This window comes from Ailuropoda melanoleuca, chromosome 3 (assembly GCF_002007445.2).
Source record: "Ailuropoda melanoleuca isolate Jingjing chromosome 3, ASM200744v2, whole genome shotgun sequence".
Classification (NCBI taxonomy): Eukaryota; Metazoa; Chordata; class Mammalia; order Carnivora; family Ursidae; genus Ailuropoda; species Ailuropoda melanoleuca.
The window spans coordinates 61,985,767-62,012,023 of NC_048220.1; the positions used below are offsets into that span (position 1 = coordinate 61,985,767).

Here is a 26,257-nt window from a genome sequence, read left to right on the forward strand (position 1 = left end):
GCCACACGTTGATATATTAAAGGCTGGAAAATCTTTTAAATTTTGTTTAACTTCCACCCAAACCTATTGCTGACAGAATGTTTGTTTCTTTGCTTATTTATTTATTTAGAGGAGCACTTACTATCGTTTTTCAAAGCTAGGTTTTTTGAGGCATGTACTCTGGGAAATGGTGACTTACTTAATTTAGCTGAGTTTTGAAGGGACAACTTAAATTTTTTTCTCACCTTCAGATCTGACACATCTTGCAGAGGCCAGTCCAGTTTTATCTAATATCTATTTGTGTGTAATTCCCAAATCTAGATTCCCACTCCTCATCTTTTTTCTCATCTCCAGACACCTAAAGGATGTCCTCCAGTCCTATGTCTATATGATGAGGTCTCTTAAACCTCCACAGTTTAAACTCACTATCTTCATCCTTGAATCTGCTCCCCCTCCTGACTTAGCCATCTCACAATAAACTCAGTCACCCAAACTAGAGACCTCAGAGTGAACTTTGAATCCTACCCCATCCCACACACCTAAATAAATGTGTTGACAGGAACCGTGGGTGAGCAGACAGAAAACCTGACCTCCTGGTCTCCTCAATCCTCCACACTTTGTTAATACTGTTTTACCTATCACCCTTTATTTTTCCTTAATAGCACTTATCACATTTCATAATTTGTATATTTTTGCGTGTGATCACTTGTTTAATGTCTGTCTCTTCCTCTATAGTGCATATTCCACAAGGCCATATGCCATTTCTATATGCTCACTGTGGTATGCCCAGTGCTTGGAACAGCAGACACGTATGGGCACAAGGTAAATAAAGATCTGTAGTATAAAAATGAAATAGGGAAAACTATCACACGAAGCTTTTAGAAATATCAAAATGATAAACATTATCTAAAATTCTGTGATAGGGGCGCCTGGGTGGCACAGCGGTTAAGCTTCTGCCTTCGGCTCAGGGCGTGATCCCGGTGTTATGGGATCGAGCCCCACATCAGGCTCCTTCCTAGGACCCTGCTTCTTCCTCTCCCACTCCTCCTGCTTGTATTCCCTCTCTCGCTGGCTGTCTCTATCTCTGTCAAATAAATAAATAAAATCTTTAAAAAAAAATTCATGGGAAAAGCTATCACAGAATTTTATTTTATTATTTTTTTAATTTATTTATTTGACAGAGATAGAGACAGCCAGCGAGAGAGCGCCGGGATCACGCCCTGAGCCGAAGGCAGACGCTTAACCGCTGTGCCACCCAGGCGCACCCCGCCCCATGAATTTTTTTTTTATCAGCTCATGAGTAGAATTCTAGAAAGATAAATCTATACTTAACAATGATTATACTGTTTTATCACATTAAAGGCAGAATGGTAGAAAAGGAAGGACACAGGGCCTGGATTAAGAGGACCCCAGATATGAATGCTAGGTGCTAATCATGAGAAATTCACTTAACTTCTTTGAGTTGGATTTTTCTCTGAGTTTGATTTTTCATCTGTAAAATAGAGAGAACGCCTACTCTTAGTGTTGCTGTGAGGGCTGCACAAAATAAACAAATGTACAGTATTAAGCACAGTGCTTAACACTGAAGCTCAATAAACCTAGTTCCCATCCCTCACTTGGTTGATGAACAGAAAAAGGACTTACAAAATATGTCTATGTTGGTGGCTCTGAGGAGTCTACTGATTAAAGCTATTTGAGGATCTCATTATTCCTAATATAAAGATAAAGCTGAAATATGGAATCCCCTCTGATCATTCTGTGGAAAATATGGTATTTATCATACCACATCAGCTAGTCAATATCTACTCAGATACATTATTTACATTTCAACTTGGGACAATTTTTCTTTGTAATAATTGCCAAAGTCTCACCTTTTGTTTTGCGATTATTGATTGTGTTTCTAAAGTGCTTCTAATAAAATATACCTAGTGTTTTATTTTCATATCTGATTGTCACACTGGAAACTTTTTTATCCTAGTTCAGATGAGTTATGATTGGTATTAATAATGAGTTAAATAAAGACTATCTCTGTGGAATGGATAAAGAATCATAATTATTACATAGATTTATATAAAATGTCTTATAATATTTATTTTAGATGCAATTTAGTTACCCGGATGCACTTGCACATTGGTATTTTATTTAGTGAAACGGTGTAAGAGTAGGTTCAATACAGAAGGCACTGGCCCAAAATACTTTCATATATCTAAAACCACTTTTAATCAGACTTTCATAACCACAAACTGTAGGTGGAATGTCTCAATACAGTATGGTTTCTGTTGTACTCAACCTCAGAATTTAGCACGTTACAACACTCACCATCAAAGTATATTTCAGCACAGAAATATCATTAAAGCTACTATTTGTGTTTACTTTTAGGTACTCCTCAACTTTTGTGTAACCAAATAGGCTTCTGGATAACACATACTTATTTAATAATACCTGTCAAAAAAATCAGCGCATATAGCTTCTTTTCATTAAAGCTGCGAACTGAAATGGTGCTAACTGTATTAAAGCATTTAAGAAAATATCTTCAAAATCTACTCTTAATTGCTCTAAATTTAATTCTGTATTATGTTCATATTCTTCATAGCATACTCAAAATGTATTTTATAATGCTTTTTCTCTCATTGTGCATAGTTAGATAAAACTGTTTTTAAGCATTAAGCTTTCTAAAGAGATCTGGGATATTACTCTTCATTTAAAATATGCCACTCTGACAAAGATTGCATTTCGGAGCTTTTATACTTAAATACAATAATGTATTGTAATGATTACATTTTTCATAACTTGACAATAATTTGTAATGGGGACAAGTCCATTTCTATTTAAATGATGCATTTTTAACCTTAGTTGAGGTAGAAAACTGTTTTTATAGTAGTTAGGCAAAAAGATGCTCTTTTCCAGTGCTTACATCAATCAAGGTGCACTCACAAAGAGATTTATGCCAGTATTGTTTAGTGGACACTGTACCTCGACATTTAGTTTTCAGAATTAAAGAGACCTAATATGTAATATATGCATGGAAATCAAAATTACTCTGTAAATACGGACCATTTTATTTTTTTTTCTTTCACTTCTTGAAACAGTCCCAAATAGAATGATGATGTTGCAGTAAGAGGTTTCAGTACTAAGTTTTATAGTAACTTCGAGTTACTAGCATAAGGGCAGGCATTACACATCTTATATTTACAATTACTTTAGAAATTACTAAGTATGAATCAGGAATTGAAATTAGAATTTGAAATTAAGAAAAGGCACATTCATTAAGTACAGCTCCATACAAATCAGTTTTAAAGAAATCTGGTAAATCTGTTCACAGAAACAAAAATAATTCAAGCAATTTTTATTGAGCATTTTCTATATGCCAAATGCTAAGCAACACTTATTGACCCGTCAGACATTTGTGCTAGGTGCTGGCGCTTCTATTACATATATATCTCCCTTGTTCATGTCTCTTCCTCATGGCTGGAGAAAAAATAGTCATTTAATTCATGAAGGCTTAAAAGCACTTTTCTTTATTTGAAGCAAAATGCATTACTTAGTTAATAGCATTATATTTTCAGTCATGTGTAATGATCCGAAATTGTATTTTTATCTAGAGTTATCTAGGTGAATTCAATTTTTGTTTTCTGACCAACCTTCTCTCTAGACTGCACAAGAAAAATAACAGTAGATGTTAACCCAATCAAGATGAAATATGAAATGAAACCTACCATATTGGTTATTTCTTATCTTGTACTCAGTGAAAGCTGATTGTGGTATTATGTCCCTCCCCCTTTCCATCTGGCTGCTGGCAGGCTCCCAATCAAGCTGCAAGGCTTAAATTAGTTTAAATGCCAATTTCTTCTATGAAGCTTTCATTGTTACATTCAGATAAAACTCATTCCTCTTGCATTGTCGTCCTCTAAGACTTTTTACAAACCTTTACTCTGAGACTTATTCTAATCTTATAGAGTTGGTTGTTGATGAGTCTGCTTCTCCTGTTGGCTTTCGAGTTCCCCAAAGACCCCATCTGTGGCTTCATACAGACTGACCAGTGGAGACTCAATGAACATTTGCTGAACCAGTGGATTATGGAATGGAAATAGTCTATTGTAAAGTCTGAATGTTTGGTTTGTGGTCAAATTTGATGAAAAAGATGAAGTTCTAAAAAATGGTGGCATGAAGTCAAAGACTTCCTTTTTTTGTAGAATTAAGATAACCTTGATTTTATAGCTTTCGAGCTAAAATAACTTTTGTAAAGATTAAGCTCATTTAGATTTTTTAACAATTATTTCAGCAGGATCTGCTGTAGGGGTTTTGTTTGCTTACTTTTAAATTAGCCGTTTCAAGGTCTGAATACTTACAGCTTCAGAGGGAGAAACCAGTTTTCAATTATGTTGTCTTTTTATAAAGCCTGAGTTATGTAGGATTTCAACAAAAATTTGCTACCAAGAAAAAAAATAGTCAATGTCTCAATATAATTTTCTACTAAAAGTACTTTTTTTTTTTACTTGACTTTTTGATAATGCAATCTTTCAAAAATAAGAGACTTTGGGTATATGTATTTGTTTTACTGAAAAGTTTATATGATACTGAGAGGAATCTTGAGACAAAGTAATTATGACATTTTGGAATCTGTAAGAGAGAAGCTAGAGATGTCTGGAGAGAAATACATATGTACATATGCTCTAGACTTCAAGAAAAAGATATTTCAAAAAGTTCAGAGAAAGGTGGTCTTTATTCCTTGCCTAGATGACTCATGATGAAGGATGATAAAGTGTGAAGATAAAAATTTAATTTTATAGTCACAAGATACAGAGATAAAGGGGCAGGATCTAAGAGTTCAAAATGACTGCATTCTTTGAGCAAGAATTTATTGAACCTTCCAGTGAGTTCAGATTTTCAAAGAACATGTATTTGGCAAAGTATTCGATGAAGTCCTCATCTCAATATTATAGAATATAGAATTGAGACTGGCTAGTAGTAATTTACACGATTTAAATATGAATTGATCAATCTATGTTAAGTTTGAGGGAAAGTCTCTAGTAAAGGGCCAGTAGCTTTTCTGTCTCAGACATTTCTAACATTGGTTTAGATGAAGAGATGCTTATCAGACCTGTGTATTAACATAAATCTGGTAGAGTCTCTATCCATAACTCCTGCTACAGACTAGAAAGCTGGTCACAAATAACATGATGAGACAGGTAATTTTAAAGTCTTTGTTCATACTTGAAAAATACAATTCTATAAGCTCAGGTTGGAGGAAAATTAATGTGGTGGCTGATTTTGGGGAAAAAAATCTAAAATTACAGTGTTCCACAGTGGGAATTAATAATTCTAATGATCTTTTGTTAGTACTCATTATCTTAGGCACTACCAGTAAGATGACACTGAAAAAATCAGAGTGTCTATTGGATGGCAAACAGGTTGATGTAGGATCTAAGAACATTTTGCATTAGAAGTCACTAAGGGAAACTGGAATGTTTAATCCAGAGAAACAGAAGTTAAAAGTGATATGCCGAGCGCTTTGCAAGATCTGAAGACTTGTGGCCATGTGAAGAGACAGAGGAGTTATTCTGCTTTATGCTACAGATCAGAACTAGAAAGCACTGCTGAAAATCTTTTTTTTATTTATTTTTTTAAAGATTTATTTATTTGAGAGAGAGAGTGCATGCAAGAGTGTGTGTGGGGGCGGGGTGCAAGGGAGAGCATCTTTGCAGCAGGTTCCTGGCTGAGCGCGGAGCCTGCTGCCGGGTGCTGGACCCCACGACCCATCAGTCGAAACCAAGAGCCAGACGCTCAACCCACTGAGGCACCCAGGTGCCCCTAATGAAAATCTTTTAAAGAGGCTGAAAATAGGGGAAAATCTAGTGAGGAGAACTGTCAAAGAGTGGATCCAGTCTCATAAAGCAGGAAGCAGTTCATTCCTGAATATGTTCAAGTAGAGCTGCTTATCGAGGAAGGTGTAGGTGTTCCTAGATTAAACAGGAAGTGGACTAGAGTAACCTTTAAAATACGTATTTCAGATTTTAGATGTCCAGATTCTACGCCTAGGTAGCACAGACTTCTAGGTCAAGGGGAAGGTCTGAGTGAATGGTAATACGGTTCAAAACAAGAATCTATTTTTGCAATTTCATTCTATAGAATGCCTTATATTTTGGTTACTCAATCTCATAAATACAGTATCATAATCACGTCTAATTTCCGTATTCCAAGAAAAAAAACAGGGTCACTTATTTTTTGTAGCTAGATGAGGTACAACAAAGACTGTAAGATTTTGAGTTACAATATTAAATTTTGGACAGTGCTGAAAATGCACAGAAAAATAACTGTAGAGATCAATAAAATAGAAAATTCATCTTATTAAAATATTTTTAAAGAAGCAGTGTGGTATAGAAACGAAAACATGGGAACTGAAAATCAAGTCTAAGGTCTGCCACTTACGAGCTGTGTGCTCTTTGGTAAATTGTTTAACTTATCTGAATCCTGGTTTCCTCCCCTGTAAAGTGAAGGTTATATGAAGCATCTTATAGAGTCTTGAGAGTTAACCTAGGGCAGTAACAAAAATGTAAGTGACTTCTTGACCGTGAAACACTATGTAAGGCAATTAGTATTTTTTCTCTGATATAGTCGGCTCAGTTATTTCTTGTTACATACTGTAAAAGATTGCTGTCCTAGAACCTGACAACTTGTGTTACCATTATTATGTCTAGACTGGAGTTTCTCTCTCAGCTAGACCTTGAACAGCCCAGAACATCTCTTTTCCAGTCTTGTAACCTGAGGTTCCAGAACAATACTTGTCTAAATATTTGTTGAATTAATGAATGGATAGATGGACAGTGGAATTACACATTTTTTTTTTTGCAATCCAAAATGAATGGTTAAAAATAAATTTCTGTGCATGCTCTAACTATGTTAATAGGAAGGTTGCCATTGAGAGAGGAAAATTTCACATTGTTATTTTCCTTTTTGGTCATATTAATTTATGGGGAAAATATGCATTTGGTAAAAATGAATAATAGAGAAATTGGACTGGGTTACATTTTGTGTGTGAGTTTTGTTGGTGAAATTATCCTGTTTCTTATAATTGTTTTTAGGTAAGCATAGACTTCATTTGGTGATTTTTTTCTAAGAAGTTCAAAGACCTTATAATAAGTTATCTCACTACATTTGACAGTGTCTCTTTGAAGTTAGGATATGACCCTGTTCGTCATCCCCATTTCTCAGATGATACTATAAACAAAGACATGAATTGCCATATCCAAGGTCACAAAACTAGTTCCTGGATGAACTAGAAATAGAACCCTCTTCACACAAAAGTCATTCTTCATTCCATTGGTGAGTGTTCCCTCTTTTAGGTAACTATGCATTTCAGGCGCTGACGTTCAGCACAGCATGGATCCCATTAACTAACCTTTCACTGAACAGCGTGCAGGTATATTAAGAATTGTCAGCAATTTTGATGAGAGCAGAGTAGTGCATAACCTATTAATTAATGTAAGGATAGTTTTCTAGGTTAAGGTAAAAAATATTAATAATACAAAAATTGAGAAGAATTTGGCTTCTACATTCTGACAATAAATCAAAGCTCCTATTGTGTGGACACTGTAGCCAATTCTGCCCTCAAGTCCTCCAGCCATTCCCACTAAAGCCAGGGAGAATCACATGCATGCACCAGTGGGCACACACTAGTTCTATATTTATGGATGTTTATTTAAATTTCACAAAACGAGAAACATTTTGGTTGGTAAAAAAATACAGGTCTGTTTACAGGTAGAACAAAAAAGGTGGGACTCCGACTTACACACAGGCAAGGTAAATATCAAGTTCTAAAAACAGAGGACAAGTCCTGTATCATTTCCTACAGAGCAGGGAGATTAGTTTGACTACCGTGTAATGGAAAGGGCATTTAATAATGAGTCTCCACGCCACATGTGTGCCTGCTCCATTCACCCCCAATCCCAGCTCTGTTCATGACGTTACCTTAGGAGAACTTTCCTGCTATAGTGACTGTGGGAGTCCTTGTACCTTATGGGAAAGAGTTCCGAATAAATGAAAGAAAAGACCTTTGGAAACAGCAGCTGCTCACATCTATGAGCATAACCGAGTCCTAACTCTAAAGAACTTGCGACGCATTACTAAGGGAAGCAACAATAATTTTACCTATGGGTCCCTAACACTTCTTTCCACCACTCAGAATACTGTCAGCTGGATCCTAATTGAACTGCTCAGTGAGTCTGCTCAATGAGTAGAGAACTTTTTACTCATTTCTTTAACTCATAAAGTAATTACTAGTTTCTTTGTTTTATAATGTATTTGGGACTAATGTATCCAAGGAATTCTACTTTCAAAGTTTCGAGGTTTTTATCTTTTTTTTTTTTTTTTTGGTCCAACTAGAGTCATGATAAATATAACCCTCATCCTATGAAAATATTTTAGATCCATTCCTCCTCACCCCCAGCATAGATAATCTCTCAGTTTTCTCCTGGTTAAGGAAACAGAGTGACTAATGAGGGACAAGACGGACAGTTCATAGATACAATGCACTCTCTAATCCAGAGCCACGAAGTCTTCCTATGTGTTTAATGGGTTAGGGATGGAGTCAAGAGTCTGCAGCGACAATCTCTAATTGAAAAAAAGGGAAATGCCCTCTTAAATGCTCTTTTTCTTCCCCTGGCTTGTTCCTGACAGTAAGTAATGGTACAACTGTTCTAAACTATTACTCTTCAATTTTATTTTGTTTAATTCAGTCTGTCATTAGAAAGGCTTGCGAGCTTTAGGCTTGATGATTACTCTCGGTGGGAGGAAGTAATGCCACTGCAGACTTGTGTTCTAGACAAGCGCTCCTTTATACAATGACGGGGCCTGCCATCGTAAATGAAAGGCTCTTTAAAGAGCAGTGAGGGACTCTTTTAAGCAGACTGCTACCATGTGCTTGTAACCCTCCAGCATAACTTGCGAGGATGAGACAGCAGTGTGTTCTGCTGCAAAGAGGACTATTGTCCTCGTTAGCCTCAAGCAAATTGAGCAGGGTGTTTCGCTACAATGTAGCAGGATTTCCAAAGGGTTTTCAAGCAGTAGTTCCTAAAATTCTGAACAAAATAAAAGGATTAAAATAGGGGATGGAGAGTGTGGAATTTAGAACTCTACCAACCCCTCACCTAAGTCAACCCCTAAGCCCCAAAATAAAACTTTAAATTTTGTGCACTGCACATTACTTGAGGAAAAATATTGAACAAGGAGATCACAGTTAAATAACTGAATGCATATGAATAAATCTGAGTGTTTGCTCACAAACTCACAGGGTTTGGGTTTTAAAACTTGTGGTAGCTGATTTCTGATACGTCTGTCTACATGAGGAAAAGGAAGAAAGATGATCTACAATTATTAAACTTATCAGGATTTAAAAGATTTTATTGCAGTCCATTTTTAAGCCTAAGAATGTTCTGGATTTTAAAAGGGAGGGCTATAATGCAGTATGTTTTTAATTTTTTATACGTGCCATTCAGGCCTGCTTGGTTTGTTAAAAGGCTGATTTATGCTCTAAATTCAATCTGTAGATGCAGTCGTAAAATAAATATCTCTGTTTCTCTACACCTCATATACATAAAATGTATCACTTGAATCTGAGAAGGATCAAATAAACCAGATTAATATTTGGGGGTCAAAAACATGTTTACTAGTTTAACAAAGCCAAAATGTACTTAAGGTAAAGGTCAAAGACTACTTCATTCCCTGCTGAGCAAATGCTCAGGAAGCACATTTGTCTACGTTTCCTGTCATAACAGGAAGAGTGTAACTTCTTCCTTTCCACGATGGCTTCAGTTTTACCTCCTAACTCCAATATTTTCTCCCTCAGGGCCTTCCAAATCAATCCTCGCAAGACAGAAGGCAGGAGGCTGTCTCCGTTGTAGTTTCCAAACAGTTGCATTTGTTGAAATGTTATTTAAATGTTAGTGATTTCTTAAGCTAAACTGTTCCAATTTAAAATTAAAAGTCAAATTTCTAAACATTTAGAGTGGTTCTCTTATTCCTATTAGTGGTTCAACATATTTCAAAAAGAAATGCAAATATATATTCCATATTATGGAATTTCATTTACTTCAATTTAATTATGTTATTTTTCTTTTTAAACCAAAGCTATTATTCTGGGGGTGGGGAAGGGGAGTTGCCATACTGTCTCCAATAAGAGTATGTGAGGATGTAAACTTTAACAATACTTTCATCATAATAATTTTTGAAGGAGCTTATTTTAAACGAATAAATTACAATGTTAGAGGAAGTCTAGACTGCAAAGGACATAGCTTTTGAAAAAATTAGCAACATGTTCTTTAATCTACAGTTTGGAAGAAACCTCTTGGTTTATGTGGTCTATTTATAATGTTAATATTTTTAGGGTTGGTTTCTCAGTAATACAATGTCACACAGTTTGTGCATTTGCAAAGCAAAAGGTGACTTGTAGCAGACAGAATGGGGTGTGCATGCATTTGCAGAGGTGGAAGGTGCCATTCAATGCCGCTATCTACACAAAATGATTGAGATACAATAAATACAAGCATTGGGATTTTTCTAAGTGATAGTTTTAAATGGAAATTATATGAGGAATTCAAATTAGAACTGAAACAACAAAACATCTTAAAGCCCTCAAGTACATGGAGGAAATCACTATCCTTTTCCTTGTGAAACTTTTGGCCTCCCTTGGATTCCCTATCAAAAGAAAGCTAATGAATGAGTTTGATAGCATTTGAGACAATACTTCTCTGGTAGTAAAGGAAAAGATCTATTTGATACAAATATAAACAGATCTATTTGATACAAACATATTTGGTATGTATGGGACGCATATCAAGTGTGTGGTGCGCTATCTCTATGATTCAACCATATAGTGGGGAGACAATTTGTGAATAGTTTTTAAACTGGTAGGAATAGAATAGAAACGAATGGCCTGATGTCATGGCTGTTAAACATACATCTGAGCACTATAGCTACTTCTTTCTCTGATTTGGAAAGTCACAAAAGTACATTTTTTCCCTTCTGGTTTCCTTTTTCAGTCTCTTCAATCACCAGTAATTCCAGCTCTCTGAACAAAACTTTTCCCCTTGGTGATTTTAAGATTAATGAAAGAATGATTTAACCTACGTGCATGGGGAACCTTTAAGTAGACAACCACAGGGTGCCTCAATATACCTCATAATTCAATCCTGAAATGTACTACTATGTGCTAACATATTACTATGACACACCCTAATTTCATTTATTAAAACCAAGTTTAGGGGAGGCAGTTAGCTGTTAAGAAATGACACTGAGGGAAAAAGAAGGCATGATAATCATCATTATGAGGTATTTGTGGATTTATTTTAGATTTAAATCAACACTTTTGTGATTTTTTTGAACTTTTTATTCACTTGATTTAAAACAAGGCTCCAGACATTCGTTGACGAACTCTCTGATAGTAATATCAGGATATCAGGATAACTGATACCAGGTATCAGGATAACTCTCTGATAGTATTTTAAATATAATTTCCTCTCTAATAGTATACACTTGCTTGGTATGCATACTAACAACCAATGATTCTGGAAGTTCTGTTTGTGCAAATGACAAAAGAAAAAGTTTATGACTGGATTACTCTGTTCTTTGACTCATGGTTCAGAATTCACCACAAAGTTACTTCCTGAAGCAATTTATTTGTCTTTCTGAATTATCTAGTTCCTTACATCTAAAGAGTAGTTTAGTAGGTTGTTACTCTCAAGTTTAGAACTGCAAATAGCCTTTTATTTACTGGTATTCTGGATATCACCTTGAAGGAACACTACAATAAAAATTCTCCTGAAATTTTTGCTTAAATTCTAAGAACAGCCTAAAATAGTGGAAAGCAGGAGAAAGTAAGGAGTAATATTCGTTTCTTTTAAAAACGGAGTCATTTGAGGAAATCAATAAATCTCTTTTATTCAGTTTACTTTTAAAAATATCAGATTTAGTTTAAAAACATCCATATGTAGGAACTGTTCAGAGGTTGTATCTGCACTGCACATATTTCTCGAGGATTTTTTTCTAAGCCCATTTAAGATAATTTATAAGTTGTATAAAGAAACTGACATAGAGGCATAAGAAAAGAGAAAAAGTTAAAAAATTTAACAGTTACGATCTCTGAATTCTTTTTAGTCATAAGGGGATTCTCTTGTTCTATTAACAGGAGAATGCTGCTAATTGTCTTTAATTTGTGCTCCAGTTATTACACTGATGATTACATGAAATTTTGTTTGCTGGCAAAAACTATTAGTGTGCCAGACCTGATGGAAGAGAACTTAAGACATTTAAAAATCCTTTTCCCTTAACTTACTATATTAGGCCCTAACTGTGTTACTTGGCAAATATTTTTTCCCTTACAAGTATTCAAACATTTAAATGCCTTTTTATAACAATTCACATAAATGTATTTGGATTTACGTCTCTTATCCTTTCAAAGTGGGGAAGCTGAAAATTTAAAATACAAACATACACATACAGACAGTTTAGGTTAAGCAAGCCTAATTTTTATATATCCTTCTTCTTGAAACAACCGATATCACAGATTTCTAAGTCTATTCTGTTTGTAAAAAAGAGTCATACAAGGGCAAAACTCATTTAAAAATCTGGCTCTTTCAGTAGCGTATTTCCTGGGACCATATGAAGGAGGGTAACATGATTGCTTAAGGCACTTAAGAGGTAAAAACAAAGAATGCAGATGGAGACACTAAAATGGTAGTGTTAGAATAAGCTGGAAGCTGGAAGTGGTAAAAATGGTGATAAGTAGTTCAAAATAACTTGGTCAGTAATATACATTTGAAAGTAAGTCTCACAAGCATAGAACTTAGAAAACTACTTCTTCCCATCCTTGTCACAAGCCCTGCTCTGCAAATGTTTGTGATTTTCCTTCTGGTCTGCAAGCCATCCTCTGCCATCAGTGCTCCTGCTCTGAAAGGATTCTCTCGCTCCTTGTGAGCTTCCAAACGTGCCTTTGTGCTCCTGCTCTGCTCTGTTCCACTTTTCCTTCCAGCTCCCTGATACCCTTTTAAAGGTAAAACCCTCCTGAAATGAAGGTTCCGGTATCACTCTTTAGTGTGTGACATAGTGCAGGAGTTGTTTTGATGGAAGTCACATGAACTTATAAGAGCTAATGGTTCAAACAGCCTGGGTCTTAATAGGAACAGCTAATAGGTACATTTATTGGGCATTTATTATATGTTAGATGCTTTACATTTACCCCCTAATTTAATTATCCCAATGACCTGATGAGCTGGGTACTATATTTTAAACCTCACTCTACTGATGAGGGAACTGATAAGACTCAGAGGGGTTAAGTCACCTCCTGGAGGGTCATACAGCTAGTAGTTGGCAGAACTGGGGGGGATGTGTGTCTAAAAACCATGTTCTTCACCATTATGTTATACTGGATGCAGTATGATGTAATTGGGAAAAGCAAAGACACAAAACCATGCTCTTAGCCATTATATTACACAGGATGCAGCATGACATAATTGAGAAAAGCATGTTTTGCTTTGTTTTTTTTTTTTTTTTAATCTGAAAGATGTGGGCTCCAAATCTTGGCCACCACCTACCATTACTATCTGACATCAAAGCCTTGCATGATCCGGGCCCTGCCTAGCATCTAATCTTTTCTCTCATCTCTCTAAAATCATACACATCAGACTCAAGTTCCACAAGCTTTCCCTTGGCCCCTGAGCAAGCTCTTTCCGTTCTTAAGGAGCTTTGCAAATATTGTTCCATCTGGAATGTTGTCACCTGCCTAACTCTGACTCATGTCTTAGTTCCCATCTTTTAGCATTTCCTCAGAGAGACCTTTCATCAAATCCCTAATCTAAATAAAACATCTTGTTATACTGTGATAGCACTTTGATAATTTCATTCATAGCACATTATTTACGACATTTTTATTATATATTTGCATATCTCATGTCTGCTTCATCCAACTGAGCCAGGGATCCACAAAATCTGGCCCACAGGCCCAATACAGCCCGTCCCATTTTTGTCAGTAAAGTTTTATTCAAACGCAGACACATTCATTCATTTACACATTGTCCATGGCTGTTTTCCTGACTAAGGCAGAGGTAAGTAGTTGAGACAAAGACCATATGGCTCACAAGGTCAAACATATTTGCTATCTGGTCCTTTATAGGAAAAGTTTGCTGACTACTGTGGCAGATGATAAACTGTAGGAGACTTGTCTGGTTTACCACTGAATACTTAATGTTAGGCATGTTGCAATCTATTACTATTTGTTGATTTAATAAAAAAATGAACTATTCAACTGTAAATGGGGTTAATAAAAATTAAATGAAATAATACATATGTAATTCTTGGTACTTGTTGCTTTTATTAAGCTAACTGGAAATTTCTTTAAGATAAATCAAAAATTCATGATTTTATTTATTTGTACATACTAGCTTAAGAAATCCATCCAGTTTATGTTAGAAATTGAGAAATAAGTAGTCTTCATAAATTCAGAAACTCTGGACAGGTTTTGAACAATAAAGAGAGCTGCTAATTTTTTTCCTTCTCTTAAACTATTTTATGTATACAAGTGGAATTTCTGAATTTTAGTTCTTCCTATGTCCATTATGAAAGGCAGAGGAAGGGCAAAATTCAATATAAACAGTTAGCTGTTCTGTTTTATAGCAGTGTTAGTTCTTAAAGATATTCAGCTTATGCATCAGCTTTGTAATATTTCATTTCACGCTTTTAAGTCTCTATTTCTTATTCTGTAAAAACACATCCTGTTTTCTGTATAGCCAAATAAACACCTGCAAAGGCAGAGCAGACTTTTACTACTTTTTAAGAAAAGATGATAGTCGGGGCGCCTGGGTGGCACAGCGGTTAAGCGTCTGCCTTCAGCTCAGGGCGTGATCCCGGCGTTATGGGATCGAGCCCCACATCAGGCTCCTCTGCTATGAGCCTGCTTCTTCCTCTCCCATTCCCCCTGCTTGTGTTCCCTCTCTCGCTGGCTGTCTCTATCTCTGTTGAATAAAGAAATTAAAAAATCTTTAAAAAAAAAAAAAAGATTTAAAAAAAAAAAAAAGAAAAGAAAAGATGATAGCGAACCATTGTGTGAGGTTCTGTTAGGGAGTCTGCAGTGGGGTAAGCTTCAAAAAGAACAAAGCAGTTAACATTTTCTTTCAACATGTGAACACATGGTTTAAAGGAAGCCCAGGCTAGGGGTGCCTCCACAATTGGGATGACCTGCTCCTGCAGATTTGCTAGTGTTGATTATAGAAGTGATGTACATCTTTTAGGCTCTCATGGCCACTCTTGTAGTAGGTAAGTGGTACACGTAACAGACATTTATAAGTAAGACAGATGTTGGAGATTGTCAATAGCCATCTAAAATAATCACTGAAATATACATTAAAACATGGCAGTTTTCAATTTTACCAATTTGACTTAAGAGTATGAGTGAAGGGCTTGCTGTACCAAAGTGTGGAGAAGACTACAGAGATCCTAAATTTCTATAAAATAAAATTAATGAATTCATCTTCAGGATTAAAAAAAAATCTAAATTGAACTGAATTCAAACAATTTTTTTCTCCTAAAATTATTATGACTTCTGACATGGATAAGAGTAACAGCAATTATAGACACAACCATATTTAAATTAAGAAAAGATTTTCAATTATTAGCTCAAAAGTATGTGCTAAAATTCTTGCATCCCTGTGTGTTTTATCTTCCTTCATAAAGCATAATGAAAACTCATGAATTCAACCTAAAAAATTTTCTTCTCTCTTTGTAAGCAAAAGGAAGATACAATAAATTTCATGAACCTAAAAATTACCTGGTATTATTAATGAAATGTAGGTGCTAATTCATGTAACTTCTGACTACACTCAAAATAGATTCTATTCCAAATAACAGGGTCTAAACAGTCAATGGTACACCGTGTTCAATATTTCAATCTTAATTTCAATTTCAAGTTATAAGCCAACTAAGAAATACTGTGGTTTTATATTGACAGAATTACTACTTTTTGGCTTGACCCATAGCAATAAACAATGTGTAGGAAAATAATGAAGAAATCCATCATAAACCTTTATTTATCCTTTAGCTCAATTTTCAGGCAAAAATAGTTCAAGTCATACATACCTTAAATATAATAATTTAAGGGGGTATAAACTTGAAAATCTAAAACATTTCTTTATCTCTTCATGACATTCTGGTTTTGATGGCATAAAGAACAATTTCTATTCATTATAATTTACACAAGTAACAACTTAAGTGTCCATCAATGGATGAATGAATAAAGAAGCGGCTACACATAAACATTATTCAGCCATAAAAAGAGGAAATCCTACAATTTGCAACAACATATATGAATCTTGAAGGCATTATGCTAAGTGAGATAAGTCAGACAGAGAAAGAAAAGACTGTATGATCTCATTTATACAAAGAATCTAAAAAACAAACAAACTCACCAAAAGAGATCAGATTTGTGATTATCAGAGGTGGAGGGTGGGAGGAGGGAGAAACAGATGAAGGTGGTCAAAAGGTACAAAGTTCCAGTTATGAGATAAATAAGTACTAGGGATGTAATGTACAACATGGTGACTATAGTTAACACCACTGTATGATATACAGGAATGTTGCTAAGAGGGCAAATCCTAGGAGTCCTCATCACAGGGAGAAATTTGTTTCCTTTTTCTTTTTTTCTTTTCTTTTTATTGTATCTGTATGAGATGATGGATGTTAGCTGAACCTATTGTGATGATCATTTCACAATATATGTAAATAAAACCAACACAATGCATGCCTTAAAATTACACAGTGATGTATGTCAATTACTTCTCAATAAAACTAGAAAAAAAAAACACCTTAAACCACAAATCAGTTCTAGTCTCACTTGCAGTTCCAAGAAGACAGAAAGGGACAACCGGAGAGATAGAGTGTCTTTATATGGAGGAAATCAGTATGGTGGGCAATCAGTAAAATATTCTTCTCTCCTATGGTCAGGGAATGCCTGTGTTTCAGGTTCCATTACCCATTTGTAATGGTTGGGATCTGACAGTAACATAATTTCTCCCATTATTTGTTATTTAATACTAGAATGTATACAAACCACACAGCTATCCTTATATCATCTAACTAAATGCACTTTCCCCAAGTGTGAAGAAAAATAGTCAAATCACAGATATTCATGATATACAAGTCTTTGCTGAACAGAGCATTTGGATATATAAAATCTTTAGGACGGATTAATGGGTTTATACAGCTTTATCAATGGAGTTGCAGAAAAAAACTAACATCTTCTGCGTCTTTGTTTATAAAAGTCATGGTTTAAGGAAAATGGTGTGAATTAACTAATAGTTTTTGCCTCTATGTTTTAAGTTACTAATATTTTGTAAGGGTGTTTGTTGTTGTCAGCACAATGCTAAATATTTTAAATACATTTCAAAGTCTCTTTTACTGTGAATACAATGAAAGCCATTTTTATAAGCCTATATTCTAAACCTTTAAATGGATGACCACAAAAGGCCTCATTCCCATGCATATAAGAATATCTTTGTTTGATGATGCGTGTAGTGTAGCAATGTTATGCTTATTAACTCTTGATTATTAAGCTATTCATATTACAGAAGTACAGTGCCCATTCAAAATTTATGTTGAAATAAAAAGTGAACAATCATGAATGTGTAAACTATTTGTCTAACAGACAAAGTGATTTTCCCCCCTTTACATATGATAGAATATTAGCATTTAAACTGGCCACAATTTAATTCACTAAAACTTTTCTTAATGGATGTTTCTAAGCTCAAAATGTTTTTCAGTATCTTTAAAATACTTGGGGAAAATGTATAAATAGTCCATGTAAATAATGATACCAGAAAAAGTTTACCCCACTCACCTGTCTGTTACGTTCATCCATAATCCTCGTAATCTGAATCTTTTTTCTCCCCATAGTCCCCGTTTTTCTTCTCTCTCTCGTCCCTGAAATTATGTATTTTTTCCTTCCTTTTCTTTCTCTTTCCTGTTTCCTCCAAACAAATCTCCTTCTTCAGCACTTGCACTGCTCAGTTCCCAAATTCCTGCATTCGTTCCTGCTGGACAAAAGACAAAAATTAAATACCACTTTAACAGAAAGGCAGTTTCATAAGAGCGATCATATTCTAATTTTTTAAAAAAGAGAACTATATGAAAGTAAGCCAATCAAATGAATGAAAATAAGTACTAAAAGCACATGGTATATCCCATGCAGGAGCATATCAAATAGGAACGGTTTGTTTTTATAATTAAAATAATCTCATAAGTAATTTAACAAGTCATTTAAATGACAAAAACTATACTTCAAAGCCCAACACTTGAAATGTATCTTTTGCAACGAGTTCCTTAATATTTTTTAATGAAATTAGGTGACTATTTTCACCCTTCTATTATGAAAAATTACCTAAATCAGAGAGTTAATGAACCTTTATGTACCTGTGTATGCTAAGTAGGGCAGCTAATTCATTTCTGAAGGGAAAACAATCTCGTGTTTTGACAGCAGAGGTGATAACGTCCCCTCGTTATGCAAATAGGATGGACTATTATGAAAGTGCTATTTGATATATGTAAATGTCAACTAATTTAAATCTAAATCCTTTAATCTTATTTTTAAAAAGTCACTGCTATGAGAACACTGTAAAAATAATATGGGATATTTAATCTTACATAATAAGCAGCTATCAGCAGTGAGATCTCCTTTTCCTCTTGAAAGCCCTTAAGCTATATCTTGAATACAAGAATCAAAAAAGATAATCATTCACAGAAAAGAAATGGTGCAAAAATTTAGAGTATTACTCTATTTATAATGATACTGTTTTTTATAACTACACTTTTCATAATAAGCCATCAGTTTTCTAAATTTAAATATTTTAAAAAGACATATCATATGTCTTTGGGGAGTAAGATACAAAATTATAGAAGCCTGATATTATATACTAGATACCTTTAGGTCATGAATTAAAATTAAGGAAATGATCATCAATAATATAAAACAAACCCAGAGAACCCAAGTATTAAAAGTATATATTTTACTTTGTTTTAAATTATATCTAAAAACATTTGAACATAATGAAAATGAATTGCCGTGAAATGTGGAAGTTAACAAGAAAGCATTCCACATTGGATTCTTCATTTATAAGCAACAGCTTCAATTATTCTATCCAGTTTTACGTCAAAGAATGCAACTACTTTACGCATTGCTCAGAATTTCCCTGTTTTAGTTGGTGTCTGATGAGGGACCTGAGAAATTCCCACATGTATTATGTAATGCTAAGCCAATGTCCTGGCTACTTAATAGATTATTTGGCTCCAATTCAAAGTTATTGGAACAGGAAAGCTGTTACACACTTGGTCTGATCATCAGCTGTCTTTTGATTTCTTTAATTCAATTTCTAAATTCTTTATCACCTTGAGTAAATTTCTTTAAATTAAAATTTTCTGTGATTATCTAATTGCAGAAGCTATTATGATATAATTAGTTCTGGTGGATTAAGCGCTGCTTAAATACTAAGACTATCCATTCTCCTTTGCCCAACGCTTTTCTATGAAACTGCAGCTCAGTTCTGCCTTTGGGAATACTATATATGTTGAGTAACATCATGACCACACAGTGCTCATCAAAAATTATTACTCCAGCGGCAAATTTAAACATTGGAAGTAGTTCAAAAATTCTGAAGAGTTATATAAATAACACACATTTGACAAATACACATGAAAAAATTAGCTATAAGACATTAAAATCACATTAAAATATGAAACATTCACGAAGCACAATTGCATTATATATTCACTGTTGCCACACACTATCTATCTATTTATTTTTAGAAACCGTCTTAAATATCACTCAACTGGGCAACTTTCCTGTGTTTCCTATAGTCTTACCTTGGAAGCAAGCGGCACGTTAGAATGGCATTTCCCATGCATGTGCAAGACCCCAGAGAGACAGACAGGCTTCCTCTATCACAGAAAAGCCAACCCATGAATCCACAGCAAACGCATATGGGACAATTTCCTTTCTTTTCATTTGGCTGAGGCCGGTGGCACTATCGGCTTACAGGACTATGCCTGCCTAAGCTCTTATTCACTTTAAGGTGGAAGGTCAGGGTGAACAGATTAGAGTGTGGTGACAAGGCGGGGAAGACGAGAACTTCTACAGATCCTGGTTTCAAAATACAAATAACCAAACAAGCAGAGAAGCATCCCTCGAGAAAAGTCTCTTCAGAAAGGCAGAGAGAGAACTCCTCATGAGCCAAACTTAGAAGAGTTCCTACATATCACCACCCCGTATTTCACAACTCTGAAAGGAGAGACACTTTTTAAAAAGAGCAGAGCAAGATTTTTTTTTTGTTAATTCTTAAAAAAGGATGGGAAATATTTTGCCTGAAAAAATTTGTATGCGTATATCAAATATATATGTAAAAGAGTTGGTGAAAATACCATTGGATGTATTTCCCTTTTTGAAATATGCAAGGTAATGTAAAGAGAAACAAGCTTAAATTTCAGTAAAATTAAAATATTTTCTTGTTTTCCATAAAAATGAATATTTCTTGAAGTGTTGCCTTCTGAACATTTTTAAAATGCAAAACTTGATATTATTATGCACATATGCAGAATACTACGCGGTGATGATGCGATTTTTTCATGAAATAAAATATGTCACGAAACGTGGCTTACAACATTTGATTATGGATCACCACATTTCGAGGCTGTCAGTAAAAACTCAAAGACTTAGGAAGGTCAACAATAGCTCAGTAGTTGTTTTCTTAGCATAACTACTTCTCTAAGCTGGTTTTTATGCAAAGATTATATTGTAAGGTCAGTTTCAAGTATTAATTTGTAGGAGGCTTAGGGAAGCCAAAGAAGAGATTAAATAACTTTAGTAGTTTTTAGAATTGTTTTGTATGTATACAAAGAAAAGAACAGCAAACTACATGTAGTAGAATTTCAAGTTATGCTGAGAACTTTCATTATGTACAATCAACCATAAGCTTAAAATAATTCCAGCAGCCTTGCCGCTACTTCTTTCCACATGAAAGAAGCATTCTTGGAAAATGACAGAGCTACATAGAAACAATCAGTAATTAAAAAAAGAAAAAGAAATGCTCTACCACAGTTACACTCTATAGAGCTACAGTCTTCTGCATTTTTTTTTTCTTTTTGTCAACCTAAATATAAGAAAAATAAAATCAGGCTGCTTACTAAAAAGGGGAACTTCATTATGGCAGGCTTCTGTTCACTTTGAGTTTGGCATAAGCAGACAGATGAAGGCAAAGTGGTTTTGAGACCCAAGTTGAGAAGAATTTCTTGTGGACAGATGCTAAAGATCCTTCTCCTACCCCAGCTCTCTCATTTACAAACAAGTTCCCTTGAGTGACACACACCTCCTCCCCCCTTCCCTGCCTCACTCTTTCTTGCTGTCTTCCTCCCTCTCTCTCTCCCTCCCTCCCACAAATCCCTCCCCGTAACACAGAAGAATCTTGACAGAATGGCAGGAAACACGCACAGACTGGTCAGGGAAGGATATGATGTCAGCAACCACGAACAATAAAAGGTGTAAAGGTGCTTCCTTCCCTAAACTGTTCCAGAAGTGTAAAATGGGAACCAAAACTCTTCACTTCCTTCTCTGAGCAGAAGTGTCTGAGTGTGCTGTACTGCACACCACACACAGAGAGGCCTTTGAGAGGTTCAGATAAGGGACAATGACAGAAATCCAGACAAGGGGACGCAATTTTTTATTTCTATTTTTAAAACACCTAAGAAAAATCCATCTCTGTTCTTGGTTAATATTTTGTATGATTTCTTTAAGAAATAAAAAGAAGAAAACAAACAAGTCCACTTTGATGCAGTAGGAGATATATCACAATTACCTTTATCACGCCTCACAAAAATCATCTGACACGGATAATGCAGCCATATAATCTTAATTTACCCTTTGAGGCAAATGAAGAATTCTATATAGGCAAAGAGCCAACTGGATACATTTTATTTTTGGTTAAAAAAATTACAAAAACTGCCCCCAAAATATCAGTGTTTGTTAGGAAGACACACTGGCTACTTCTTTGTACCCATAGTTAAAAAAAAAAGATAGAGTAGGTGGGGGGAATAGATGCCTATGTTATTGAAGGTCTCAGAGTGCTTTTAAAAATTTCAGAGTAAGAACCAAAGAAACTAACATAAACTTTCAGTATATAGTGAAACTATTTATTTCAATCTCATCACTATTAGGTTCCTTCTAACATGGAAATGGCAGTCTACCATAAGGTTTCTGTAGGAAGAAAACCACATATCAAGTGGATCTGAGTCATCTTCAGATTTCAATCATCTTCCCACAACACTTTGATTTAGAAATTAAACACAACCTTCAGTTATGTGTTTTGATCGTAGAGTGAGACTGCCATGCCACATTAAAAGATGTGGGAAGAAATTAATTCTCTTCTGCTAAACTTATCTTTGCAAAGCATGTATTTTGCTACGGTAAGCACAATGCAGTCACTTAAATAAAAACAGCCCATGAATAATGATAAAGCATTAAAATATGTGAAGTCAATTTGCAAAGAAAGAATTCTGGTTTTCTTTTACTCATATTAGCAAATAACTTCTTCACTGGCTCGCATTTTCACTTACACTAGCATCTTCATATAATGTTTTATAAAAACTCAAGGCTGAAAACCAAGGACGCTGTATCACACAAGAAATTATACTGTTAAATAAATACAAACTGGATTCTCAGTAAGGGACAAAAATTATCTTAAGCCCAGTCGCTGCAAGCCCGGTATTACTAATTCAAATAATTAAATGATTCAATGTTATTTTAAGTGGAAAACTCTGCTCATTATGGTACAACTTGATACATTTAACTTTTTACCTTATGATATATTTGAAAGACATGTGAGACATGTAATTATATTTTGGTTAAAAGGAACAAGTAGAACTTTCACTTTTTTTTTCTGCTTAAGAGGTATTTTGAACTTCAAAAGATATAATTATTATTATTATTCTTGTTACTGAACTATGTGATGTCTTACAAATTGGGGAATATTTCCTTGGTCCTGAAAGTCATTCTTCCACTTCTAAGTTTATGATGTTCTATATAGCATGTTATGTTACCCTAGCTATAAATGCAAGCTGAACTCATTTTAGACACAGAGCCGAAACTTAACCTCCTAAAGATAATAAAAAAACAACCATTATTTACCACTGGGTAAGTAGCATCATGCCAAACACAAAGTTATTTTCTCAATTTATTCCAATTTAGTGTAAATATGATGGGATTTTGAGTCATCTTCAAGTCTCTGTAACATAGTATCATACACAAATAATGTCATCTGTCCGTTCCTCACACATGCCATGCTCTTTCCTACCACAGGGCCTTTCCACGTGCAATTCCCTCTGCCTGGAATGCTCCTGCTTCCCCTCTGTGTCTCCTTAACTTCTTCCTTTCCCTTGCATCTCAGCTCTAATTTCACCCCCTCAGGAAGCAGTCCATCTTTTCATGACTGCAGTTAAGTCCCCCATGAGGGCTCATAGCAACATGTCTTCCTTTGTAGCACTTGTCATAATTGAAATTGCCTGTCTTCTTCAACATCTGTGAGCCAACTCTGTTTTGTCTCACTTTCGAATTCCCACTTTTGTATTCCCAGTATCTACCCCACTGCCAGGCCTATAGTAGGAGCTAATAACTTAGTTGATTAACAATTTTAAAATTTTCATTTCTCAGGTGTGTTTTTTCTTCAGTTGTTATTTTTTTAAAAGATTTTATTTATTAATTTGACAGAGAGAAACAGCCAGTGAGAGAGGGAACACAAGCAGGGGGAGTGGGAGAGGAAGAAGCAGGCTCCCAGTGGAGGAGCCTGACGTGGGGCTCGATCCCAGGACTCTGGGATCACACCCTGAGCCGAAGGCAGACGCTTAACGACTGCGCCACCCAGGCGCCCCTCTTCAGTTGTTATTTTTGATGACTACTCCTGAGAACATTTTCATGTGTATAGAAGCAGGCCAATAACCTCACTTAATCTTTTGTCATATTTATACAGCATCTCATATATGGAAGAAGAAGAATTTATACTAAGGAGTGGAAGCAGAAAGAATTTTGGAGTTAGGAAGCTCAGGTCTGAACTTCAGCTTGTTGTTCCCTACAACAAGTTGGGAACAAGCTTTTTTTTTTAAGCTTTTACTTATTTATTTAACAGAGAGAGAGAGAGAGAGAGAGAGAGAGAGAACAGGTGCACAGGCAGGGGCAGCAGGAGAGGGAGAAGCAGGCCACCTGCTGAGTGGGGAGCCTGATGTGGGACTCAATCCCAGGACCCTGGGATCATGACCAGAGGTTAACCGACTGAGCCACCCAGGCGCTCCCAAACTTTTTTTTTTTTTAAAGATTTATTTATTTACTTTGGAGAGGGAGAGAGAGTGAACACTAGTGGGGCGGGAGGGGGGAGGGAGGGACAGAAGGAGAGGAAGAGAATCTCAAGCAGACTCCCTGCTGAGCGTGGAGCCCAACATGGGGCTTGATCCCACTACCCTGAGATCATGACGTGAGCTGAAGTTGAGAGTAGGATGCTTAACCGAGTGAGCCACCCAGATGCCCCGGGAACAAACTTCCTGATGTGCAGGATGGCTATCGTCATTAAAGGTGGTATTATATGTGAAGTGGGTCCATAGCAGTACTGGAAACATGGCCTACTACTTATAAGACTGGTTCAGTTCTGAGGCATTCATGAGGTTACCAAGTGAATCATAGTCCTTACATATACCATGAAGACTTCACTTTGCAAAGCTAATGATGAGCAACTTCTAACAGGTAATGCTTCATTTATTCCTTAACAATAATCATTATATGAAGAAAAAATTTACGGTCTTATAAAAATTAAGAAGTTTCTCTTAAGTATCAGTCATGGAAGAGCTTCAGGCTGCAAAAGTAGAAATAACTAGGGAAATATATCAATTTTCCCAATGACCACGGCTGCTGAAAACTCTACATTAATGCTTCCAGTCCTACTTTAATATCTTTCCCCAAGGACAAAAGGAGATGAAATGTATGTCAGAAATATAATAAGGCTAAAAAGGAACTCGTTTTGAAAACCTCTGCAATTAATTTAATAAGTGGGCCTAACCTGCCATTATCACTGGCATAAATCATTTTATTTACAGAGTTCTAGAATTTAGGAGACACATACCTTTAAACAACTGTGTTGCATTATAAACAATTTACTAAACACGGGGGAAGCACAGCTTCCCTGTCATGGTTTTCCATGGCATATTCTGTCTTGAACATTTTTTTCACAATGCAGCTTAAACAGCATTCTCCATTCCCCATGCCAAAATAAAGTCCGAATGGTCTAAATATGTCAAGAGCCTCGTGCTATTGAACCACACCACAGTTTTTTCTTTCCACATCATATTAAGTAATTAATTTGTGGTTCTACCATGCCTTTGTTTTCCTAATTTTTCACAACAGTACAGCCACCACGTTTTCTTTCAAAGGCCCCTTTAGTGATGTGGCAGAGCTTACCACAAAGGTAACTCCTGCACTGTCTCATCTCAAAGCAAGAGCTACTATTTTGCATCACGGACTGTGTTCTGTTCCCCAGCTGTAACCTCTCAGTAAGAACATGCAGCTGGATTTTTTTGTTGCTGTTATTGAACAAAGCAAGTAAACCACTATACAACACCAGTATCAGTGAAACAAAATTGTCAGCCCTCAAATCAAGCTAGGCTTGAAAGGGGAGAGGCTGCTATTATACATTATCATCTTATTATAATAAAATCTGAATTCCCAGGCATCTCATAATCCTGTCAGAAAAGAATTTTATGTTCGTTATTTTCTTAATCTTTAATGTATCATATTTCAGTATTAAAATGGAAATATTCTACAAATTTCTTTCTCAAAAACCTGTATGTACTGGACACAGTTTTTAGCCTTACTGAGACATTGGTGTGTGTGTGGTGATGGGTGTGTGCAGAGAGAACATTTTCCTGCAAAACTGCAGCAAATGGAAAAATCACATTTCAGTCTTTCATAATGTAATGATAAAACAGTAAGAGTACATTTTAAGACACCTGAGTAGTCATGAGTATTATCACCAGTAAGTAATCACAGTATTACTAAGATTGCGATATGAATGGTTAAAAGGACATTCTAAGAAAAGGCTTTGTTTTATATTTTATACTCAAATATTACGTTAAACTATTGAAAATTATGTCCTTAAAATAATTTGCCTCTGTTGTTACTTATTTGCCCTCTTTATTTAATATTTAAAGATGAGCT

General features: G+C 35.4%; 1 protein-coding gene across 19 annotated transcripts in view; it reads right to left on the bottom strand.

Moving 5' to 3' along the window:
* MEF2C (myocyte enhancer factor 2C) overlaps positions 1-26,257 on the bottom strand; it is a 152,957-nt gene that overhangs the window by 78,576 nt on the left and 48,124 nt on the right. For 12 of the 19 annotated variants that reach the window (XM_034656480.1, XM_034656478.1, XM_011232776.3 and 9 more), the window contains one exon: positions 17,858-18,050. In XM_034656480.1, the coding sequence (XP_034512371.1) occupies positions 17,858-17,911 (54 nt within the window). In that variant the 5' untranslated portion in view covers positions 17,912-18,050. Of the gene's footprint in view, positions 1-17,857; positions 18,054-18,429; positions 18,451-19,875; positions 19,951-21,192; positions 21,417-26,257 lie in introns of those variants that run through there. The other 7 variants (XM_034656476.1, XM_019806526.2, XM_019806530.2 and 4 more) reach the window with 6 other exon arrangements.